Consider the following 21,429-nt stretch of genomic DNA (forward strand, 5'->3'; position numbering starts at 1 on the left):
TTCTTTGGCAACTCAGGACAGCCTCCCCAGGCAGATATGCTGGAGAGGTTCCCATCCAGACCGTTTCTGGCTTACAGTCACCCCCAAGAAGGAGAGAAGGCCTCCACAAGGCTCTTACCTAGTCAGCAGACACATGCCCTCATGGTATGTCTGGGGATTTTCAAGAAAAGCCCATGTGTTCTGCTTCCGGAGAATCCCCATGCATTTCTCACTGATGCACTTGCAGAGCACAGTATCTAATGCTTTGATGGAAAGCCTGATTGAAAAGAATATACATATGTCAGAATCGGAGCACTTGAGACTGTGTCAGGATCACTGAGGAAGCTCAGCCACTTTCAGAGGCACTCATTAACTTCTTCCAAGCCCCAGCGAGTAATACTCAAAGCACCCCCTGAAAGCACACTTCATAATCCCAAAGGGCATCAGGCTAAAAGGAAACTGGCATGATCACTCGCTTTGATGCCCCCAAACTCACTGAACACAGGGGAAAACCCGGAAGCCTCAACTTCTTTGATGCTAGAACCTGAGGGGTCTTCTGCAGTACCAGAGTACCATTTATGCAAAAGATGCACAACAAGGTCCTCCGAGCTGGGGAAATGAATTGCAGTGGGCAGGAATCACCATGCTGTCGCTGCATCACCACTTGTGGGTTCCCCAAACAGACTAGTAATGGTAGAAGAGGAGGCCCAGCACAGCTTGAGGGGACAGTCGCCCTTGCAAGGCCAAGAGGTACTTTGTTCTCTATCATTCATATAAGCAAAGTCTCTCAGGGTTCATACACCAAAAAGAAAAAAAGAGAGAGAAAAACAAACAGCACCCCAAGCGATGTTTGGAAACCTGCTGTGGCCACTGTCTGGACAAAGAGAAATTCAGTTCTGGTTTCCTAAGGAAAGGATTAAACATGGTGACAGCAGAAATCTTGTCCATGGAGCACAGAAGCCTCTCTCATAGGAAGAACAGCTACCTTCAAGGCTATAAGACTGGAAGGACCAGAAGGATGTCCTGCCATATCCTCCAGTGCTGACAAACGGGTCGACTCAGCTGAAGGCCAGGGAGCTGTCTCCACTCATGTCTGGTGAGGCAGGAATGTTCCTGCTTTCATCAAACCCCAATCATTGAATAACTGAGACTTTTGATTCAGAAGCACCTCCAAAGGGGAATAAAATCATCCAAGGATGCCCAGGGAAGACTAATAACAAAGTAGACAAAAACCAAGCCCAAAGAAATAGATGAAACAGCAGAATTCCCTGTGCATGACACAGAGTAAACCAATAGGTGAATTTTAGCTGTGCTGAGAGGGCCAGTTCCGCCTTCATTTCTGCTGTAGCTTTTCCTCACCAGGGCCACACAAGATTTTCTTCAGACTAGCTCCCACCAGCCTACTTTTTCAAAAGCATATTGAGCTCATGCTAGGGCACAAGAGACAACTCACAGGCTTTTTAAGAAAGTGGAGCAAAGCCTGACAAGAACGCAGAGAGAGGAGACAGACATAGACAAAGACTGGCTTGGTGAGGTGAGCTAAAGCTGCATCCTTCATCTCTGCCCGTTTTGCTCATTACCTGCAAGGACTGCTGCCTTCACCACTTGCCACAAGGACTGGCTCGTCTTCAACTCTTCCTGCAGATGAAGGCAGCTCCTTTCCAAGAGTGTTGCTGATTTGTTTCAGCAGCATTGGAAACAGCCGTGGCAGCAGGAGAGACACACTTTCCCGGGGCTCCAGGGAATACACCAGCTCACGGAGGGCACAGGTTACCTATGAAGAAATGCCGTCACAAACCACTTGGAAAGGAAGAGCTTTTGCCACCACTTACCCCACCTGCCTGCCCGCCTGCCTGGCTGCTCTCCTCTGGAGCTCTGACTTCTGCCACAAGCTTGTGGATGGGCAACAACAAGCTCTCACAGCTTCTCACAGTGATCAAAATGAGAATGACCCAGCAAAGCACACTGTGAGGCTTCTGCATGTGGATTTACAAGTGCCTGTGTACCAGGAGGATGTCCAACCCCTCGCTTTCATTCCACGGGATCCTCAGCCAAAGAGGGGCAGAAATGTCACTTCACATACCATGAGAGGCTCCAGCGCAGCCAGATTGTCGCTCCCTTCCTCATCGAGGCAGTTGCTTCTGGCGGGGGTGTCTTCAGCGCTCTCCAGTTTGCCCATTAGCAACTGGAGCATTTCAATTGCAAAGATGCCTCTGCCAAGAGTCCGCCACAGCTCCGTGGTATCACTGCAGGTGAACAGTTTACCCGTGATCGCGTGTACTGTTGGGCCTGCAGCCCCTCAAAGGCAGGTTAAATACTCCCCCCCGTCCCAGCGTGGAGCTTTAGCAGCCCCAGTCCCTGGCAAGTCACAAGCACATGCTCTGGCAACAGTCGGACTTTTCTCCTCGGGGAAAGAGACAACTGGCTGCTGAACAGAGTCCCCTCTAGTGCCGCCAGGCTGTGGCGTCTCTGGGCTCCTGAAGTGGAAGGAGAGGGGAGGGGAACCTACCTGTCCATGGGCAGGTGTCTCTGGAGGAGGCTGTTGGTTACTGCCTCAGGGTGATAGCAGCCCAGGACAGACACTGCCTCAAAGAGGAACTCCTTCAGGCTGCCCTGCTGAGCAGCTGGCAGATGATCGTAAAGGATTGTCAGGATTTCTGGCACCTGGAAGGGACAAGGAAAGAACAGCAGGTTGTTTTAGGCCTTTCCTAGGGCTTCCCTTAAAGCCAGACCAATTCTTCAGGGCATGAGCAAGTCCTGCTTCCTTGACTATTTGTCAAGATCTCACCCTAAACTTCAGCCCTACCACTCCACACAGTGGAGGGTTTTCTTTTGGGTCTAAGTGTGCTCCTTGCCCTCTCACGCACACAGATGTGCTGTCATTGCACATGCCTTGGCTCCCTTCTGTTTTCAGCTTCTCTTCTCATGCACACAAAAGACATTTTAACGTTTCACCCAGAGCAGTCTGAACGCTTCTAACTATGTGCTTGAAATAATGCAACATCAAGACCTAACACATTCTTCACACCTTCCGAAGATACCATGCAGTGCCTGCACAAGGGCCTTCAGGTCCTTCCTGGAGGAACCAGCTCTCCAGGGATACTTGTCCTTGCCTCCAGCCTCCTCATTTCTCATAGATTTAACACCTTCCCCAGAGGGAACAACTTTGCTCTGGAGGAAGACATTTGGCAGATCCTTTCACCGCCAGAAACTGTGGCCGTAGCCTGCACAGAGCAAAACTACTCACTTCTCCTGTGGATGACAGCCATCAAGACACTATCTGTCTGCTCTTTTTCCCCACAGGACAGACACCAAGCGATCTGCTGACCACGTATGAAAGGAACAGAGCCCAGGAGAAAAGATGGCTGGCACCGTTCACCAGTGGACCCCGAGACGCAGCACAGACCAGAGAAAGGGGGGGGCTCAACTAAATTGTGTCTATCAGATTTGCTCCTTCTTGGCACTGTGTCTGGAACAGTTGGAGACTTTGCTCCAGAAGGGTTTGTATTGCTGGTACCAGATGCACAGTAGCTCTTGGATTAGGTTGCCAGGACTTCAGCTGGATAAACAAGACATTCTTGGCTCTGCATGCAAGATGCATTTCTGCAGACCACAGCAGCTAGACAAGGGGTAGTGCAGCAGCTCAGTGTCAAAGTTCCAACTCTAAAGATAAACAAGGGGTGTTTTACCTCCAGCAACATTTCTCTTCCACATTCCTTCAGGAAGATGAGCATCCACTCGCCTGCTGCCCTAGCACAAGTGGGGCTGAAGGACAGCATGCTGCCCAGGACAGCCTTCAGAAAGCCTCTTGCCTGCTCTGAGCAAAAGGATTTGCATGCAACCTGGAGAGAAATGAGAAACAGGAGAAACAACATCAGAAGTCTGCTTCCTCTCTTACAAGCAAAGGACAAGAAAACTTGAGCAGCTTCTCAGTTCAGCCATTAGCTAATCCTGAAGGTGGCAGGTGCTTTGTATTCCAATTGCACATACAACTTCTTCTTTTGATTTATGAAGCTCATAGAGTTGGAAGGCTCTTCCATGAGGTCGGTTGCTTGCCTACACAACTTATGTTCTTAAAATAACTCTCAAGAGCTGGCAAGCTAATACATGTTAAAATAAAGAGAAAGCCATTGGGCTAAGGAACTTCCCTGCTTTGCTTCAACAGCTCACTTTCCCCAGATGGAGAGTGTTTGGGTGTGGATGGATGAAAACAAACACACAAACTCATAGAAACTTCATGGAGTCTACTTCTTTCCCCAGTGGGAACGCTAGATATTGTTATGCTTCAAAACCCTCTTACTACTTGCTAACAACAGAGGCCCCATTGCTATAGGCCACTCTGAAAGGGGAGAGAAATCTTGGAAGTAAAGAAGAGAAAAGTGATGGGAGCTGAGCCACCAGGTAGCCACAGCTCTGGCTTTGGAGTCAGTAACCTTTGCGATTTTGGAAGAGGTCCTCAGCAGCGAATCCACATCTGCAGCCACTAGCTCCTCACAGAAGTGATTCAGATCCACTTCCCTTGTGTGCATAACCTTGCCTAAAAGAAACACAGGTGGGAAAGGATAGGCACATTTTCTGAAAATGAACCCCCAGTCCACAGCCATTGATCAAGGAATCACCAAATGGTGGTAGGGAATTCCACAGGGGTAGTGCAGGACCCTTCTGAACTCTGGGTGCAGCATTTTACGAGTCAGGCCATCAGATTCTGCTCTATGCCAGTCAGAAAAAACACTCTCCTTCTCCTATAGCAGTTTTCAGACTATACCTATTGTCCTCAACTATGGCTCCTCTTTTTCTCAGCCCCTCCATCCCATGTGCAAGCACAGGTCACACCTATCCTCTGACTGGGAGGAGGGTCTCCATAGATTCATCAGTGTGGACAGGTGATGCTGACCAAAGTTCACTCCAGAAGCCCAGGTGTACAACTCCCTTCTAAACAATTTCTCAACTGGGATCATTACTTTGTCTCTACAAAGCTAGAAAGTGCTGTCCTCTAATCCTTGGTGCCTGAGAGTGCTGCCCTGAGACAGAAATGTGGGAGGGCTCTCATTCTCCACAGCACCCAGAAGTGCCCCTGAGGCAGGGCTGCTCAGAGAACTTCCCCAGGCCTCCCTTGTGCTATGGCCAGGAGGGAAAAGAATGACCAAGGTCTGGATGCAAGAAACCAGCAGTCTGCTGTCCATTACTCTTCTCCTCTGGCAATGGAGCCCCCTCCCTGCACATTGCCTCTGCTGCCAGACAGGGAAGAGAGGGAAGAGCAGGCAGAAGGAAGTGGGAAGCAATGACTGTTCTTCTCACCTTGTGTTGAGAGAAGGCAGCTGATACAGTCGACTGCCCGCTGGCGTGATGTGGCCAGGGAGTCACAGCTGAGAGGCCCCAGCACTCCAATCATGGAGCCAAACTGCTCAGAAGAGTTTTCTCTCTGGTAGAAATCAAAGAAAGAAGAAAGTTCTCAGGCTGCAGGAGTGGCCCTTCAACCTTCTCCTTCTGACACTGACTCCTGACCCACAGCAGGGCATCTGGATCGACAGAAGCTCAGCTTTATCCTCCCAGGAGATTAGCAACCCAGAGCACAGCTCTGAGCAAACCTCCCTGCCAGGGAAGCAGAAGGGCTTAAGAAGCAATGCTGTCTTGGTGGCAGATGGGTGCTGAGGTTAGGGCAGAGCTGCAGAGAAGACCTGCAGGGCCTCCTGGCTCGCCAGGGCTGCCCTCGTCTTGGTTCCCCGAGAGACTCCAGCTGAACCCACAAGCACTCCCAAAGAGTTTTGGGAAGAGGGAGACAATACTCACAGCATCCTCCAGTCTCTCGGTGTAAGTCTTTAGCAGATGAGTGCAGGCATAAAGGGCCCTCTCTCTCTCCCACTCTTTCCCAGAACGGAGCCAGGCCTCTAGGAGCTGTTGGAAGACCACAGCTAGATCAGGGCATGCATCGTTTGCACGCACACACACTCACACACACACACACACACTCCTTTACAGTCTCCCACCTTTTCTTCCCCCAGGAACCACACTAAGGATACATTGGCCTCCATGGGAATTCATCACCGCTGTGAGGTACACAAACACTGAAGGCTTCTTATATTAGTGTATCTGATACTTGCACACAGCACTCACTCATCAGCAAAGATTGGGAGTGCCTTGTATCCGTCCACCATGGCCATCTTGGCAACAGCTCCCATTGCAACATGCCCTGACAACCAATAACACAACTCCTACAGCCACGACGGGCCATAGTTTTCTCCACCTCCAGGGAAGAATTGCATGCCTTGCACCTGCCTCCAGAGCATCTCCTATTCTCAGATGATCCCCTAAAGCGTGAGGCCCTCCATCCTTGGCTCTCCTCTTGACAAAAGAGAGTTTCCCTTTCTCCTCTTTGCTACTCACGTGAAAGGTTTCCTTGAGCCATGACAAGGTCAGCTCTTCCTCAAGACTTGTCATGAGGCGAGCAAGAGCTTCCAGGGATCGTGTATAGAGAGCCTAAAAGCAAGAGAGAAGGAGTGGTAGCTGAAATCAGAGAGCCTCAGAACTCAGCCAGAGAGGCTGCCAGCATTCAGTGCATGATAAGGTGCAGCTCTGAACATGCAGAGCAGCAGAGGGGGATTGACAGCTACCTCTGCATGCTCAGCATCATCTGCTGCCTCCCCTTCTTTTGTCTGCTCAAGGGGAGGAAGGGGAAATAGGCTTCGGAAGCACTCCTGAAGAAGATGACAGTTTTCCTTCTGGGTCAGAGATGGCTTGATCTTGCTGGCAGAAGACAAAAGAAAGAGTTCAGAAAGGACACTTGCTACTCTTTGCCAGAGGGGGTCCAGTGGCAGCTAGAGTTCCTCTGAAGCTGGAGCCCCAGTTCCCAACACTGCTGTTCCATGAAGAGGGAGCACTTCCGCCAACTCCCATGGATTCTTGCCCATCAGACTCCCAGGGTACAGAGAGCCGGGAGCTCTCTTCCCCCAGCCAGCCAGCCAGCCAGCCAGCAGCCTTTCTGCAGCCCAGACCACTCTCTGTTCCACACTTCTCCAATCTACAGCCTCAGGCCATCTCTCTCCAACACTGGGCTCCAGGATCTGTACCGCATCACATCTTCCAGGATCATACAAAACGGGGACCATCACCTCACCCCACACCAAAGGCAGCTTCTCACCCCACACTCAGGTCAACTGTGAAGCTTCAATCAGCTCCTCTGTGACATGCGGAGGAAAACCCAGCACACAGGAGGAAAAGCCCTACCTCAAGTGCTCCACCGCAAGAATCGCCCTATAGCGAACGGGAGAAGCCACGCAATCCAGGGGCTCCTGCTTCATGAAGTCCTGCAGGTCACAGAGAGACAGGTACACAGAGGTCAGAGGGCAGGAAAGAAGAGGGCCTTGCCTCAGCAAGAAGAGCAGATTCTTCTTCCGCGCGTGTGGCTAACACAGACAGCCTCCATGCAGGTTTCTCCCAGAACTGCCGGAAGACCGCAGCTCCAGAGAGGACAGACCCACTGCTCTTCCCAGGGATCACCCACAAGCTGGCAGCACAAGGGACCCTAGTGTGCTGGTGCCTAGGCCTCGGACACTCCCAAGTTTGCCCAAGGCCTTTCTCAGCCCACAGAGAACAGTGCCTCTCTGAGGAAACCCCTCTCAGTGCACAAACTCTTCTGCAGGACAGCCTCTCTCATTCCATGTCACTCACCAGCACAATCTCCAGCAGCACCCTCTTCGAAGCAAAGCTAAAGTTCTCACAGGTGCCAACACCTTGAAGGGCGCAGCTGACTTCTGTGACACTCTGGATTAGGGCCAGCTTGAGTTCTGTGTCCTGAGGACCAGGAAAGAAAAACAAGGTGACATAGATGAGGAGCTGTTCAAAGGACCAAAGGCCAAAAGATTAACAGGAGGGCCAAAAGATCAACCCAAGGGCCAAAGCTACTCTCAAAGTGCTGCGGAGGGAAGAAACTGCATCCTCCAGGAGCCTAGGGGGAAGGGCCTCTGGGTCTTATTTCAGTGGAAGGAGATCTCTCCTGGGATCCTAGGAAGACATGGACTACCTGGAAGCAGAAAGGAGCTTTCCCCAGCTTCCTACCCAAAAGAGAGCCCCCTGGACTCTGGCCCAAGGCAGTGGGGAAAGCAAATCTGGAACAACGGAAACTGGAAATGGGAGAAGGGCAAGGAGCAAGGCTCATTCAGGGAGCATTTACTGGGGCTGGGAAAGTGATGCCCGGTGCCTGCAAGGTGCAAGGAGAAAGAGTGAGAGTCGGGGAAACAGAAAACACTAGTATGCGAAAGACGGCAGCAGTTCAGATTACCGCCAACACTACGAGGCTGCAGAGACTCATCTGGAGCCCTCTGTCCCCCGCATGGGGAGCAACGGCTAGAACTGGACCTGGGATACTGCTTGTGCTTCGGGTCTCTGACATCTCAGACAAGTCCCCCAAAACTCAAAGAACACCAGCAATGACACGGGGATATATGTCAAAGGGATAGAGTGGCAGGTTTGGAACTGGAGATCCAGGACTCTTGTTGAGAGCAGATCTTTCCAAACAGATGCTCTGTCCCAGTAAGCTCCGGTTCAGAGGAGGGCGGGAGCTAGCTCTAGACTAATTGTCCCGACACCGAGCATTCACAGCTCCTACCTGAGGGCTGGTTCTGTACTGGCACAGGATGTTCTCTACAATGTCCGTCTCGACCCGGGCAAGAAGCTGCTGCTTGGGTGCATGGAGTGCTATTTTACTGTAGATGAGCATGACAGCAGCAGCTGTCTTTGCTCCGTTCTCCTTCTGGTGCTCCTGGAAAATTGGGAAAGTCAGGAGGATTCAGTCGAGCCTCTTCATTTTACCTTAGACTTCCCCTTTGCTTCTAGCTGAGAAACTGCCTCCAAACAGGTACGAGCTTGCCTTTTTCATCCACACTTCTCAAAACATTTCACCAAGTAACTCTTCAATGCCTCCGTTAACTCTCTGGGAGAGAGCTGTTCTCCCTCCCACTGTCTCCCTCTCTTGTGTCTAAGAGCTGGAACTCTTAGACAAAGGAGGGCTGAAGTGCAGAACCTCCTTCCTTGACAGCACCAGGAGTTTGAGCACTGCCCATTGACCATCCCTCATTTCCATTTGCCAGCTGAACTGAAACCACACCCAACACTGTTCCAATGGCCAGTTGCTGTTTGTTGCCACTGCTGGGGAATTTTGATCCATGACTTTGTAATGGGATCTGTCCTGAAGACGCCTGAAGCACCAGAACTCCTGGCTACAGGCTTCCGGCAGTTCTTACACAAGCAAAGAAAGCCAAGACAACAGAGAAAACCTGCTTCCCTTACCTTCTGGAGGGTGAAGACCCTAGGAAGTCTCCTATTCTCCCCAGCAGCAGCAAAGTCGTGGACTGTCTTCAAGGCCAGGTCGAAGTGGCCCTCAGCAGAGGATGCTAACACCGAAATCGGTCCCTGCAACACAAGGGAAAGAGTGAGTCTGTTTCCATCCCACACATTCATCCCTTTCAAGCTTTCAAGCATATTGCCTGAGGGAATCAGCAGGAAAAAGCTCCAAGTCAGGCAACGAGATCCAAGCTGCCGAGGGAAAACTGGAGAGCGCAGGGACAGAGAGCACCCACCTCTCTCTCAGAAGGTTCCAGACGTCTGACTCTTTCCAAGTAGCTCTGCAGCTGTTCTTCAATGTAGCTGATGTTCTGGGACGCTGCCAGTGCTCCCCCCACAGCCTTATAGAGGAAATTCTGAAAGAGAAGAGGCCAGCGCGAAGAGGTTGCTAACACATCAACCTGTCATCACTGGAGAAGCGGAACACCCAGCTACCACCCCATCTCAAGGACCAAGAGACAGCCAAGGCACCAAGACTATAAAAACAGCCCATTTCTTGGCCCAATCCAGTTACCAGCTCTATACAGAGAATTAAAGGAAGAAAAAAAAAAGACATTATGTAGGGCTGAGAATAGGAAGCAGTGAAAAGCAACTGTATTGAAAAAAACCATGCAGGGAGAGAAGCATCCTGTGGCTCTGCCACCAAACCTCTCAAGGAAGAAAAGTAAAGACCAAGTCTTAGCAGAGGACCAACCTTCTCCTTGGAAAAGTTTGGATAGTGGGCCATCTGCTGAGTTAACTCGCCATTCAGCTTCATATTCCAGGTCTCATTCTTTATGGCTTCCAGAGATGTTCTCAGGAACTATGGAGAAAACAAAAAGTGAAGCAAATGCTTCCTCAGGTTTTGTCAAGGTCTTTCTCTCATTCCAGTGTAACAAGAAGGTGTCTGGGGACAGCTCACACTACGGATAATCCATCTTCCCTTCCCACCCCTTTAATCTGCCCCAGACCCTTCTTCCAATATGGCAGCTAAGATCCTTCTGGGTCTCAGGAAACTATAGAGAAAGAGGCAGTGGCGCTTTTAGGACAACAGGCCCAAGTTCTGGGAGAGGACAGGCTTGCCCAAAACCTCACTGCCAAGACCCCACCTCCCAGCTGTCATAAAAGAACTCTGTACCTGCAGCAGACGGCACTCCCATTCTGCATAGTCCAGGGAGCTCTCATCTTTTCCTGGGAAACAAGAGGACACAACAGCAGGTCATCTGATTACAGTGAGCCCAAAAGAAGCATCCACACGTCTCCTTTGGAAGCAAAAAGTCCAGCATTCCCAGGCTACCAGCTCCCAGAATGTACCTGTTCTGTCAGGGCTCAAAGGCAGCTACTCCACCAGCCCCTTTGTGAGTCCAAATGCATAAGGTATGTCCAAGTCCCATTTGTTCAGGACCATGGAATCAACGCTGGGGAATACTGACTGCTGGTCAAAGCAGCTGTCTATTTCCTCACAGGAAGAAAAATGAGGCAGAAGGGCCTTTCACAACCAGCTGGAGCTTAGTGCAAGAGAGAACTGCCACTGCCAAGCTGGACTCGACTGGTGACTCTGAGCTTCCAAGGAGAGGGCAGTGCCACAAAATCTCCTCAAGGGGGAATGTAACCACTCACAAACACTGTCCAAGCAAGGGTGGGAGGATGCTGCCAGAGCCTGCCATTCTGATGCAATATGCCAGGCTAAAGCCCACACAGGGATCAGATTATTTCAGGAGCATTACTTCTCTCAGCTGTCAGTTCCAGCTCCCTGGAACTGGGAGGGATGAAGAACAAGACAGCTTTAAGACACTCAAGGGCTCCGTTGTCCTCAGGCACTCTGGGGACCTGCCTTTTCCTGACTTCCCTTCTGTCCTCTTCAAATCAATCCCCTCCCAGCGGACACTTTACCTTCAAGGTACTGCAGCAAGGAAGGGATCTGGGCCATCCAGGGAATCCCCACCGCTCTGTGAATTGCCCTGTGAAGGGTCTTCAGCAGCTGCAGGGCAACAGCTCCATGGCCACCTCCTTCATAAGGAGAGCAAGCAAGCACCTGGAAGAGGGAAGGAGAGAGAATTAGAGCTCCAGCCTGACAGAGGAACAGCAGTTTGTCTGAGAAAGGAGAGGGGCTTTGCAGGTGCCATGGCAGGCAGCACACAGCAGAACTGCTTCTCTTTTTGCACTGCCTCCCTGAGGAATGGCGCGTCCTTGCTATTCGAGAGGTCCACACTGGGAATGCCCAGGCAGTCCTTGGAGGGCAAGACGCCCTCCAGCAGGCTTGTTCCTCCCTGAAGGCTGCAAGCATCTGCCTTGAAAGCAGTCTCCATCCGGAGCTCTCCCCCTTTCCCTTGGTCAGGAAAACTCTGCCCCGAGGAGTCCCCAACTACTCACCAGGAGACGTACCAGCAGAGCCTGGGGAGTTGGCAGTTTGGCTGGAAAGAGAAAGAAAGATCCATTTCAGCAGGCCAAGTCCCACACAAGATGATCACCCGTCCATCCCAGGCAAAGCCTCCAGGACAGGACTGAAGGGGCCTGATAATCTGCTGATAAATTTGCCTTCCCCCAGCTTTTCCCATCTTAGGGTATCCATGCAATTAACGTGCCGAAAGGAAGGTAACTCCCCAGCACTGCCAGCAAGGAGTCCTCCATTTTACAGGGAGAATGCTGAGAAATGAAGAGCAAAGCATTTTCTCTGGGAAATGCAGAGGAAATTTCCACAAAGGAAATACAGGGCAGGACTCCCTGTCACCTAGCAGAAGGGCAAGGCTGTGCTGTTCACTCTTCCCAGCCTCCCAGTTGGGTCTGCCAGGGGACAGAGACACACACAGGCTCAGCCTGTCCACCTGACAGAGCAGGACAGAATACTTTGGAAGTTTCTCTCTTTTACCGCGTTCTTGGTAGCACAGGTAATTGGGTTCCTCCTTCTCTTCTGCTCTCTCCTGTCTCTCCACGAGCTCCCTGAGGCAGCGGGAGAGTGGGACCAGAGTGCCAGTGTACTGAGCTGGCACTACGAACTGGAGGAGCCTTGGCCATAGGAGCTGCAGAGCAAAATACAGCAATTCAGCACGTCATTCTTTCCATCCCTTCAACTCCTGTTTTCATAGTGGCTGTCCTCTGTGGCTATGACCCAGCCCCTCCACTGTTAGCCCTCTCCAGGGCATTACGTCATGTCTCTCCCACCCTTTCTCTTCTGTCTCTCTTCCTTCTAGTCCACTGTCCTAATCCCCACTTGAGCCCATCTCTTGGACTGTTATTCACAAGGCTTCATTTCCCCTCTCCTCCGACAAGACATTCTGGTAGCCCCGTGCTCGGAAGAGCTTGTCAGCAGGGAGGGGGAGGGCTAGAAGAAGGTATCCTCAAGGCAAGGAGTAGCACCAGGTGGTGGGATGACTTACTCTTGTCATGCCGCTTGCTGAGACGTCCAGGGTGTCGAGGACATGTAAGCAGAGAGTTTGAAGCGCGGTCTCTGCCACTGCTTCCCTCTCAGAGAGGTTTCCTGTCTCCTGCAAGACACAAGTTTGAAAACACTCCCATCAGCTACTGTTTCTTCAGGAAGAGGCTAGAGGCTTCAGTAGGAGACTTGGCTTTTGCTTTGGGAGCACAGGTCACCTGAGGTAAGACAATGGGAAATCCTATAGTAGGGGTCACATCCTGGACTGCAAGGAAAACTACACAGAATGCAGAGAGAGCAACTGCCTGTTTGCAATTACCCAACCAATGGGGGTAAATGGTTTATTCGCGACAGCAGATGCTCAATGGCCCGAGCTCTGTTTTAATGACACCAAAGAAACGCTCTTCAGAGGAGTTCTGCTCAATTCCTGCACTGAAAGGAGAGCAGAACTGGCCCCAAGGACAAGGAAGAGGAGGTGGGAGTTCTTGACACGCTTCTCCTTACAAATGCAGCCTTCAGGAGCCTCACAGCAAATGACTGAACAAGAGGAAAGGCACAGCCAAAGCCAAGAGTTTCACCAAGTCCTTGTTCTGGTGAGCCACCTACAAGGAGTCATTCCCTGTGGACCTGGCTGGCAACACCTAAGAAAGAGGTGCCTGTGGTCCCTTTGTTTCCAGAAAGCACACAGGGCCCGAAAGCACTGCATGGAGGGCAGGACAGGTTTGGACAGAAATATGGAGGACAAGGAAAGAACTGGAGAGCTTTTCCGGCTTGTCCTGCTTAGCCCACAATTTCTGTCTTTTGCTGATCATCCATCAGCAGTTCAGAAAAGACTTGTCCACCTTTGTATCCTGCTGAGAATCCACTTTTCCAGGGTGGCTTTTGCCAAGCAGTTTTGCTGAAATCCCTGGCAGCACCACTGCTCTTTTCTTACTCTCCCACGGTGCCTCCGATTGCATGACATGGTGGTGTAGCACCACAGCCGCACCCTTGACAGCAACAGAGAGACCCACGATTCAAGTCGGTTGGGATGCTGATGAGGTCATGGCACCAGGCACTCAAGGGCTGCTGCTTGGGGGCCTCCACATTTTCAGGGAAGCTCAGTGCAGTAGTCAGTGGACAAAAGGCACAAAACAAAGCCCCAAATGTCACATTCTCCTCTTACCAGTCTGCTGGTGGCCCGACTGAACTCCCTGAAAACATAGGCCACCAGACCCCAGGCCGAACAGTTCTCGACACCAGAGCTGAACAGTTCCTTGATGAAACCAAGAACAGCCACCTTCACCTGCCGGGGAGGAGATTGCAAACAAGAGTAACCATGAGTCCTTCTCTCCGAAGCAGGAAACATATGCCTAGGCTAGATCCAAACTGCGTAGGGAAATGCTTCCCCTGTCACTCATCAGGCTACCATCCCTTCCCCAGCCACCTCACCTTACTCCGGTGGTCTCCAAAGACAGTTTCCACTGCCTTGACAACCAGGAACATGTTCTTTCTTATCGCCATTGCTGAAAGGAAGTACAGGTACGTTGAGGCAGAGCCCACCCCTCCAAAAGAGCACTGTCAAAATGTCTCTGCTTTCTCATGGACAGCTAGACAGAAAGCACGGGGCCAAAATCTGACTTCAGGGGAAGCAGCAGAAGCCAGGAGCAACAGGGACTGCCTAACACAGAGAGTTAGAAAAATGGGATCCACACTGGAATTCACTACTCTTTATGCTCGGAGTGTTACTGAGCTTCAGCTGTCACCCCTGACGAAGCGTGGTCAATAACTATCCAGACAGACTGCTCGGCTGGGTTTGATACGGTTGGAGACTACAATTCATTTGGGTAACATAGTCTTTGTAAGCACCCACGCATTTCTGTGCTTCACCCTTTCTCAGCTGAAACATGGTAAGGTGCTTGGTCCACACTAAGCGTGTGCCCTCCATGGATTTTGACAAGGCTGCTGGCCTGTTTCTCAGAGCTGAAGGGGACTCGGGCGACTTCTGAGATACCTCAGGGAGTGTGCACTTCTTGTGCACTCAGGTTGCAGAGGAGTCTGGTCTACCACAGCCCAACTGCACAGCCTGAACACCTCCTCTGATCAGGCTCTGGCAGTTCATGGCTTCAGCTCTTGGCTGTTTCTGCTCGTAGTCCCTCAGCCAAAGTACATCATTCCTCCTATTTTCTTCCTAGTGTTACTTACGGTCACAATGAACAAAGAATCTCAGCAGAGACAGGGCTGCTATTCTAGAAGCCTCGTTCTCAGCCTCCAGTTGTGAGTACAGAAACTCCATGGTCTCCTCAGGGAAGCTTCGGGCTGGAGGGAAGAAATCATGTTCTAGGTTAACAATCAAGCTCTTCTCCCATTGCAGAGCTTTGCAGGAGAGTTTCAAAGAAACCACAGCCAAATTCTGTTTTCTCCTTACCTAGTAGCAGCATGCAGTGGCACAGCTCTGTTTTATGGCCAATGCGGTGCTTCTTGGTCACATCCGAGAGCTGTGGGAATGAGGTACGTTTTAGGATCAGTCTTGAGAGAGACTGAAAAGAATCGCTCCTATGAGGTCTTGTCTCCCTGGGGACTCACAGGGAAAGATGCCATTCAAGAAGGACAGTGCTCTGTCCTCACAAAGCTGTCTTCTGCTTCCCCCCCCCCCACCCTTCTGTCTCTCTGGAACTCTACGGAGAGGCCAGAGATGAGCTTGTGCTCTGACAGACAGCTTCTAGATCCTGGAGTCAGAGATGAACACCTTCCTGAGCGTCTTGTCAGCTCCACTCTAATGCTCCAGAGGGAGTTTGAGCCTACGACAGGGGACCCACAGCCAAAACAAAGACTACGCCCTAGAGGCAAGAGCAACCTTTGAGTTCCAGTCAGTTCCGCAGCAGCAAAAGGCCGTTAGGATACAAGGGCTGGCTGGGATTCCAAGGCTCAGCTTCAGCTCTCTGGGCTCCAGATTCCTCTTGCTCTCTGCCCGAGCAGGAAACTCCTTTGTGAACTGAGCTGTCCCTGGAACCAGGCAAAGCAGCCCTGGAAAAGTCCGTGGGCACCTGGCCGGAATGGGGGCCTCAACAGCTGCATGGACCTGACTGCAAGGTATGAGAAAAGCCCAAAGGAGGGAAACTCTGCCCTGCCACCCCGTGGGTCTTTCCTGCCAACCAGAGGCAGACCTGCTAACCCAGAGGGAAGTGCAAGATGTTCAGCCCCTGCTTACCTGGTTGTGCACAACAATGCAGATGATAAAAACTCTTTCCCTGGGGATAAAGGGCTCAGTTTTCTCCACAGCTTCCAAGAAATGCCTGAGACGCTACAAGAAAAAGTGAAAACGAGAGGGTGGCTTGTGAGTGAGAGCAGCTCATTAACACAGGACAGCATGCCTCCACAGTTGGCTGTTCTCTGCCCTGAAAAAACAGGCAGTATCAAGCCTCCCCCTCCATCTGTGTGCGACTGTCTTGGCTTCTTCTCTAACAGGTTCCCAGCTCCTCCAGGAACTCCCACAGCTCCCTGATCCCAGCACACACTCACCCTGACCCATGCAGCCACATCGTATCTTGCCAGACACCTCACCTTGGTCACGTGAAAACCATCTTGGACCTCTTCATACTGGTCCAAGAGCCAGGAGAGCTGGTCGCACACATGCCCTTGATACTCTTCCTGATGAAGGAGGAGGCCCATCATAGCTGCCACAGCCCTGATGATGTCCTCCTTGAGCTGCACACAAGGAAGACAGAAGACCTTTGTTTGCTCCGACTGAAGCTCTGCTCTAGGAGGCAGCATCCCCCAGACACAAACTTCCCCCTTCCCAAAGACCGCCATTTCCCAGCTTCCTCTGGAGGAAACGGTCTTGCTCGAGAAGAGAGAGAACATTTCCCCTCTTCTAAACCCAAGACCCTTGGGGCTCAAAGGCCACTGGAATTTGGCTGGTTCCCAGCGGCGGTTCTCCAGACCCGGCCTGGCCTCACTAGTTCATCGCGAGGCTGCAAAGCGGGACTCCAGGCACACTGCCTGTTGGCCCACAGCATTTCCACACTGTCGAGCTGCAGCAGGCTCCCAGCTCTAGACAACGCCTCAACGACCTGCTTCCTCCCTGGAAAGCACTTCTCCTGACGTGACACCACTGTTCCCCAGAAAGACAGGTGAACTCCAGCACTGCAGCTGCTGCTGCTAAAGGGCCACAAAGGCAGCCAGTCTCACCTCCTTCTCTTCACAGTCCAGCCAGTTTCTGACCACGTAGCAGAAGAAAGGGTATGTCTTCTCACAAAGCTGGGCTTCCCCTATTCGAGGGAAGGAGCACTTTGCCCAGTCTTGGAAGTAAACAGTCACCCCTTTCGACCACGTTTCCAGAACTGCATGAAAAATGGGGAGAAAGGTCACTCTGTCAAGTATGTCCCAGAGAGAAGAGTTTGCATTATCACTCCAGCCTGTCTCAAACTGCCGTCCCATGCTCATCAGCACTTAGCTCCAGAGCAGTTTTGGGTTCTGGGGCAGGCGTGAAATGTTTGAAAATGCCTTCCTTGAAATGCTAAGCTGTTTCTCTCCTCCCTCTTCTCCTCCTTGTTCCTGCTAGTCCTTTTCTCCCCTCCAAGATTAGCTGTTGAGTAGTAAAATTAGCTGAGTAGTAAAACTCCAACAACTCCATTCCCTTCCTGGCCACAGCCATCTCCTGAGCTTTAGACATTCTTTTATGTTGTACAGACTGTTTGGAGCTTTAAGGGCTGGAGCTCCCTAGAGGTTCAGAACCTGCAGTAGCAGCTTGAGAGAGAAGAGACTTGGGTGCCGACTGCCGCTCACTAACTTCCCCTTCCCTCTGCATCCCAGTGCAGCCCTGGCACTAGAGGTGGACACTTACCAGCACAGAAGGCTTGCTTCATCCTGCTGCTCTGTACTCGCCCCAGCATGGTGTACATGACATTCCAGGTCATTTCCAGAAACGGGATGCAGCTCAGTGCTGCAGAGAAGGGCAGAGGGAAAGCAAACAACCTGCTGTCAGGAAAGCTGTTCAGCAAGGGTGCCCTTCCCCGAGGGATGGGAGCAGGGAAGCCCTTCAGGGTGGGACTGGAAGCAGAGTGGAGCAGAACTCCGCTAGGCTGGGTCTTCCCACGGTCCCATCCTTAGGGCACTTAGCTCAGGGGACAAAGCCACCACTTCCGACTGCTCCCAGGCAGCAAAAGATGTGGAAGCCATAACCCTGTAGCCCTCCCATATTCCAACAACCGAAACCCTTCTCCCGCTGCTCAAAGAAGCCAGCACCAAAGCATGCAGCCCAAGTTGCCGTACCATAGCTCGTGGCCAGTTTGCTGAGGGTTATAAAAACAAATTCCTGAGGGATATCCTCCACAGGCTTCAGATGACGCTGTAGCTCTTCCATGACTTGTAGGAAGTGAGAGCGGGCCAGGGAGACCAGGATGTCACTTGCTGCTCTTTGCACGACATCCGTTACACCCTACAAAAGGACCATGAAGGAAAACCATCAGCACAGGAAAGACTGAGGCAGCGGGGCAGATGGAACTAGCCAACGATGGCTGTATGACTTCAGCTCTACATTTCCATGTTGAAGGGAAGAGTGAGAGAAACGTCATCTCTCCAGAGAGATCCATCAGTGATAAATATTCCCTGCCTTGTTTGGCTGCCACCGCTTTGCCCCTTTGTGAAAGGTAAGCAGTTCAGCAGTCCTAAACTTGTTGGTCAAGAAAGAGTTTGACCATTTGCCCTTCTGTGCTACTGCTGCCTCTCCCTTCCCTTTGTGACAGCGGGAGAATAGGAACAGAGAAGCTCCCAGAAGGCTCCAGCAACGAACACGCTCCACACAGAAGGCCAGATGGAATATTGGGTACAGCAGGGAAGGGACTGGCACTTTGCCATGCCTCTTCCTCAAAGCAGGATGACTACCTAAGAACGGTAATCCAATGGCCAACCGTGTGGAAGCAGGCTGAGTTTCTGCCTCCCTGCCTGGAGCCTTTCCCTTCAGCACAGACATGCTTGTTACAGCAGTCGTGGGCCTGCTTGCCTCAGCTGCAGCCAAAGGCCCAGTGCCACTTTACACAGGGCAGCTACTTCAGAGGTTGCACCTGCTCAAGAGCTTGGCTGGATATGGCCCTTTCCCTCAAGGAGTCAGCTGCCCTGAGGAAGAGTCTCCCATAGTGGGATCTGGGGACTGTCATTGGTTCTTAAGGCAAAGGGGAGATCTTTGGTGTCATGCTATAGCTTTCCAGACAACAGGGCTCTAGGCAGGATGCTTTGACTAGTTTCGAAGAGAACAAGCTTGCCACTCTCAAATCCCTTGAAGCCAATGTTATTAATTGGCTTAACAGATCTCTCTCCAAATGGTCGCCATCTTCCTGGAGGATTCTCCCCAGTTCCTGGTAAATTTCTACCCGATTACCCTGAGGACAAATCAGAACAGGGAACATCTGAACTTCTTTCTCCTTGATGACCAGGATGTCGTAGAGCACTTGGTCCGTACAGCCTTCCCAAACGGCATCATGCAGACAGCTCCATTTCGAGGATCTAGTCCTAGAAAGTAGCTGAGTGACCAGCCTCACAAGGAAGTGTTTCGCCAAACGGAGGATCCACCCATTGCTCTGGTAAGGATCTCCCCAACTTCACAGCTCCCTCCACTCTGCTGGATATTCTGCAACCACACAGTTGCTGCCCCAAAGAGCTCATAGCTCCTCTAGACCAAACAAAGTGCCGGGGGCAAAAGGAATACACGGGACAATGGCATTTCCAGACTTCCTTGGTAGGGCCTGACTCACAGGCTTCCCCCGGCTCCTTAGGGAAGTTCCTGGGGTAACTTTTGTGGATCATACCGGGAGATCTGCCTTCCCTGCACAGATTGGTTCTCAAATTATGTTTATGTTTCACTGTCTTTGAGAAGTCGACAAAGATCAAAGCATGGTCGGAGCCGCAGACAGCAGCCCAGACAGAGAGGTGGCCGGGGGCTTAGGGTGGGTGTAGGACTACTGCTGCGCTCAGGAAGTTTTCAGAGAATATGTCGACAAAAGGAGGAAGCCTGGGGAGAGCAAATGACCAGAAGGTTGGCCGTGTCCTCTACTGCACTCCTGCCTTCTGTGAGAAAGGATGATGTGCAGTAGCATTGTCTCCTAATGACTGGCAAAAATTGCATTTCTGTGATGCGGTGTTTGCAGGAGAGTGCATTTACCATGTGGCAAGAGCACATCCCCTGGTGCCTGGGCCAGGCACGTTCGGAATCCAAGTGCTTGAATTCAGGCGGAATCCACTGAAACTGCCACTCCCTTACCTCATTTTCCTGCAGTTGGCACAGAAAGGAGACCACAGAGCCAGGCAAGGTGTTGGTGGCTGCAGGAGGAGACTCTGCATCCACGCCTCCATCCTCAGGCTCCTCAGGTCTCACCCGGGAAGCTCTTTTAGTCAAGCGACCTGGAAGGAAACAAGCTGAGGATTACCTGCCCTCAGGTACTAGCATCAGGCAGGGTCAAACGGCTCCCCAGCCTTCAGGGAAATCCCTCCCCTCACTGCTAACACCAGAAGACCAGCTGGTTTGCAGCAGGTGCCTCTATTACCCAGCCAAAGGTGGGCGTATTGGAGCCACCAGATTCAGGCAGGCAGGCCTGACGTCTGGTAGATGGCATCAAAGTTGTCTGCAGTGTGCCGAGGAGACACAGCAGAAAAACGACTCTGCCTTGGTTGCTTCCTTTCCCTTCCCTCCGAGGGATTTTGTGGATGAGTTCCTTGGGTGAGAAGTTCACAGCAGGAGGATCCAGGTCGAGATCAGGCATTTAGAAATCGAGCAGAGGACAGCCCCGAACGGGAGGAGCTCTGTGGGCCTGCCATAAAGAACTGAGGAGTGGCCCTTACCCCACCACAATCGTAATCTCTTCATCTCAGAAGGAATTCCTTCCGGACAGCAGTGCTCGCTCCAGCTACCTCCTCACAGGTGAAGGAGCAAGCCACTGAAGACCCCACCTCCCCAGACGCCCGGGCGGGCAGCCAAGGCCATTGTGACACCCCCGCGTCCCACGCACACCTCACAGACGTCTGCTGACCGCTGCGGGCTGGTGTCCCAGGCAGTCCCTCCCTTGGGGGATGGCACCAGAGGTGGGCACGGGCTCAGGAGCAGGCTCCTTGCCCTCCCACAAAGCCACTTTTCCCCATCTCGCTCAGTCACTCGTACGTGGGTCTTACTTCTGGAGTGGTCAGGAGTATGGACGGTATCTGCGCGTCTTCTCACACCTCCTTTTCTGTTCAATTGGCATTTTCCAGCGACCGGAGATGGAGTGGTCACCTGGGCTGATGGGCTCTTTTCTTTCTTTCTTTTCTGCCATGATGTCGATGCCCTCAGAAAAAGAGGCTTATGCCGTACCCTGGAGATAGAGTATTTCTCAATAGATTACAAGAAGACAACCTTATGTGACTGTACTTTTCATATGAGAGTGAATAAAGATAAAATCGTAAACATATTTTCTGGAAAATCTTTTTTTTTCCTGTGTATGGAAATACATTTTTGTGCATATTGCCAATAAAATGTAAAAAAGAAAAAAGTAACAGTATTCTATTATTGTTGCCTAAAGCTTTTTTCCAGTTAGTGTGCATTTCAATTAATATATTTTAAATGTACAAGTATTACAGATAGCAATGTTAAAATATAAAAATTGATTTTTGAGTTACAAGCAGCTTCCATTTAGATCCACATATTAAAATGTTTAAAAAATATCAGTTAAAGAAATCTTAAATTATTCTTCTCATCAGCCAACTCCTGGGAATTCATTAGCCAGGAACGTTCAGACATCCCCCCCACCCAA

At 51.3% G+C, this 21,429-nt stretch overlaps 3 protein-coding genes and 1 long non-coding RNA gene across 4 annotated transcripts; all 4 read right to left on the reverse strand.

Moving 5' to 3' along the window:
• Positions 1-152: 152 nt before the first annotated feature.
• On the reverse strand, positions 153-2,198 carry LOC135327654 (uncharacterized). The gene is made up of 3 exons (XR_010388083.1): positions 2,063-2,198; positions 1,560-1,753; positions 153-256 (listed from the first exon to the last, which is right to left on the reverse strand). It is a non-coding gene; the product is annotated as an uncharacterized LOC135327654 (long non-coding RNA).
• A 286-nt stretch (positions 2,199-2,484) lies between these two features.
• On the reverse strand, positions 2,485-6,783 carry LOC135327392 (maestro heat-like repeat-containing protein family member 2B). Its single transcript, XM_064505521.1, has 7 exons — positions 6,591-6,783; positions 6,364-6,456; positions 5,770-5,874; positions 5,278-5,401; positions 4,413-4,516; positions 3,669-3,821; positions 2,485-2,643 (listed from the first exon to the last, which is right to left on the reverse strand). Exons 2-7 carry the CDS (start codon positions 6,415-6,417, stop codon positions 2,485-2,487), a joined length of 699 nt encoding a protein of 232 aa, XP_064361591.1. The 5' UTR covers positions 6,418-6,456; positions 6,591-6,783.
• A 416-nt stretch (positions 6,784-7,199) lies between these two features.
• On the reverse strand, positions 7,200-9,874 carry LOC135327393 (maestro heat-like repeat-containing protein family member 2B). The gene is made up of 6 exons (XM_064505522.1): positions 9,833-9,874; positions 9,555-9,674; positions 9,265-9,387; positions 8,585-8,737; positions 7,648-7,770; positions 7,200-7,283 (listed from the first exon to the last, which is right to left on the reverse strand). The coding sequence occupies exons 1-6, from the start codon at positions 9,872-9,874 to the stop codon at positions 7,200-7,202; spliced, it is 645 nt and encodes a 214-aa protein (XP_064361592.1).
• Positions 9,875-11,036: 1,162 nt separating this feature from the next.
• Positions 11,037-19,453, reverse strand: LOC135327394 (maestro heat-like repeat-containing protein family member 2B). Its single transcript, XM_064505523.1, has 16 exons — positions 19,402-19,453; positions 19,021-19,112; positions 17,924-18,089; positions 17,496-17,594; positions 16,841-16,992; positions 16,214-16,357; positions 15,861-15,953; positions 15,078-15,147; positions 14,855-14,968; positions 14,102-14,175; positions 13,836-13,955; positions 12,675-12,782; positions 12,167-12,317; positions 11,671-11,711; positions 11,191-11,332; positions 11,037-11,056 (listed from the first exon to the last, which is right to left on the reverse strand). The coding sequence occupies exons 1-16, from the start codon at positions 19,451-19,453 to the stop codon at positions 11,037-11,039; spliced, it is 1,638 nt and encodes a 545-aa protein (XP_064361593.1).
• Positions 19,454-21,429: the final 1,976 nt, after the last annotated feature.

Source organism: Dromaius novaehollandiae, chromosome 2 (genome assembly GCF_036370855.1).
Source record: "Dromaius novaehollandiae isolate bDroNov1 chromosome 2, bDroNov1.hap1, whole genome shotgun sequence".
In the NCBI taxonomy this organism is placed as follows: Eukaryota; Metazoa; Chordata; class Aves; order Casuariiformes; family Dromaiidae; genus Dromaius; species Dromaius novaehollandiae.

Bases quoted from the DNA above. Each gene is read 5' to 3' on its own strand.
- LOC135327394 (XM_064505523.1), bottom strand. From the start codon at position 19,453: ATGATCCACAAAAGTTACCCCAGGAACTTCCCTAAGGAGCCGGGGGAA. The intron at 15,148-15,860 runs GTAAGCAGGGGC...TCATTCCCACAG, and splicing joins GCATTGTTGTGCACAACCAG to CTCTCGGATGTGACCAAGAA. The intron at 13,956-14,101 runs GTGAGGTGGCTG...CCTCCCCGGCAG, and splicing joins TTGGAGACCACCGGAGTAAG to GTGAAGGTGGCTGTTCTTGG.
- LOC135327393 (XM_064505522.1), bottom strand. From the start codon at position 9,874: ATGTCTTTTTTTTTTCTTCCTTTAATTCTCTGTATAGAGCTG. The intron at 8,738-9,264 runs GTAAGGGAAGCA...CCAATTTTCCAG, and splicing joins GGGTCTTCACCCTCCAGAAG to GAGCACCAGAAGGAGAACGG. The intron at 7,771-8,584 runs GTAGGAGCTGTG...CCTGGTCCTCAG, and splicing joins AGTACAGAACCAGCCCTCAG to GACACAGAACTCAAGCTGGC.
- LOC135327392 (XM_064505521.1), bottom strand. From the start codon at position 6,417: ATGACAAGTCTTGAGGAAGAGCTGACCTTGTCATGGCTCAAGGAAACC. The intron at 4,517-5,277 runs GTGAGAAGAACA...TGTTTCTTTTAG, and splicing joins CTGCCTTCTCTCAACACAAG to GCAAGGTTATGCACACAAGG. The intron at 3,822-4,412 runs GTTACTGACTCC...ATTTCTCTCCAG, and splicing joins CCTCTTCCAAAATCGCAAAG to GTTGCATGCAAATCCTTTTG.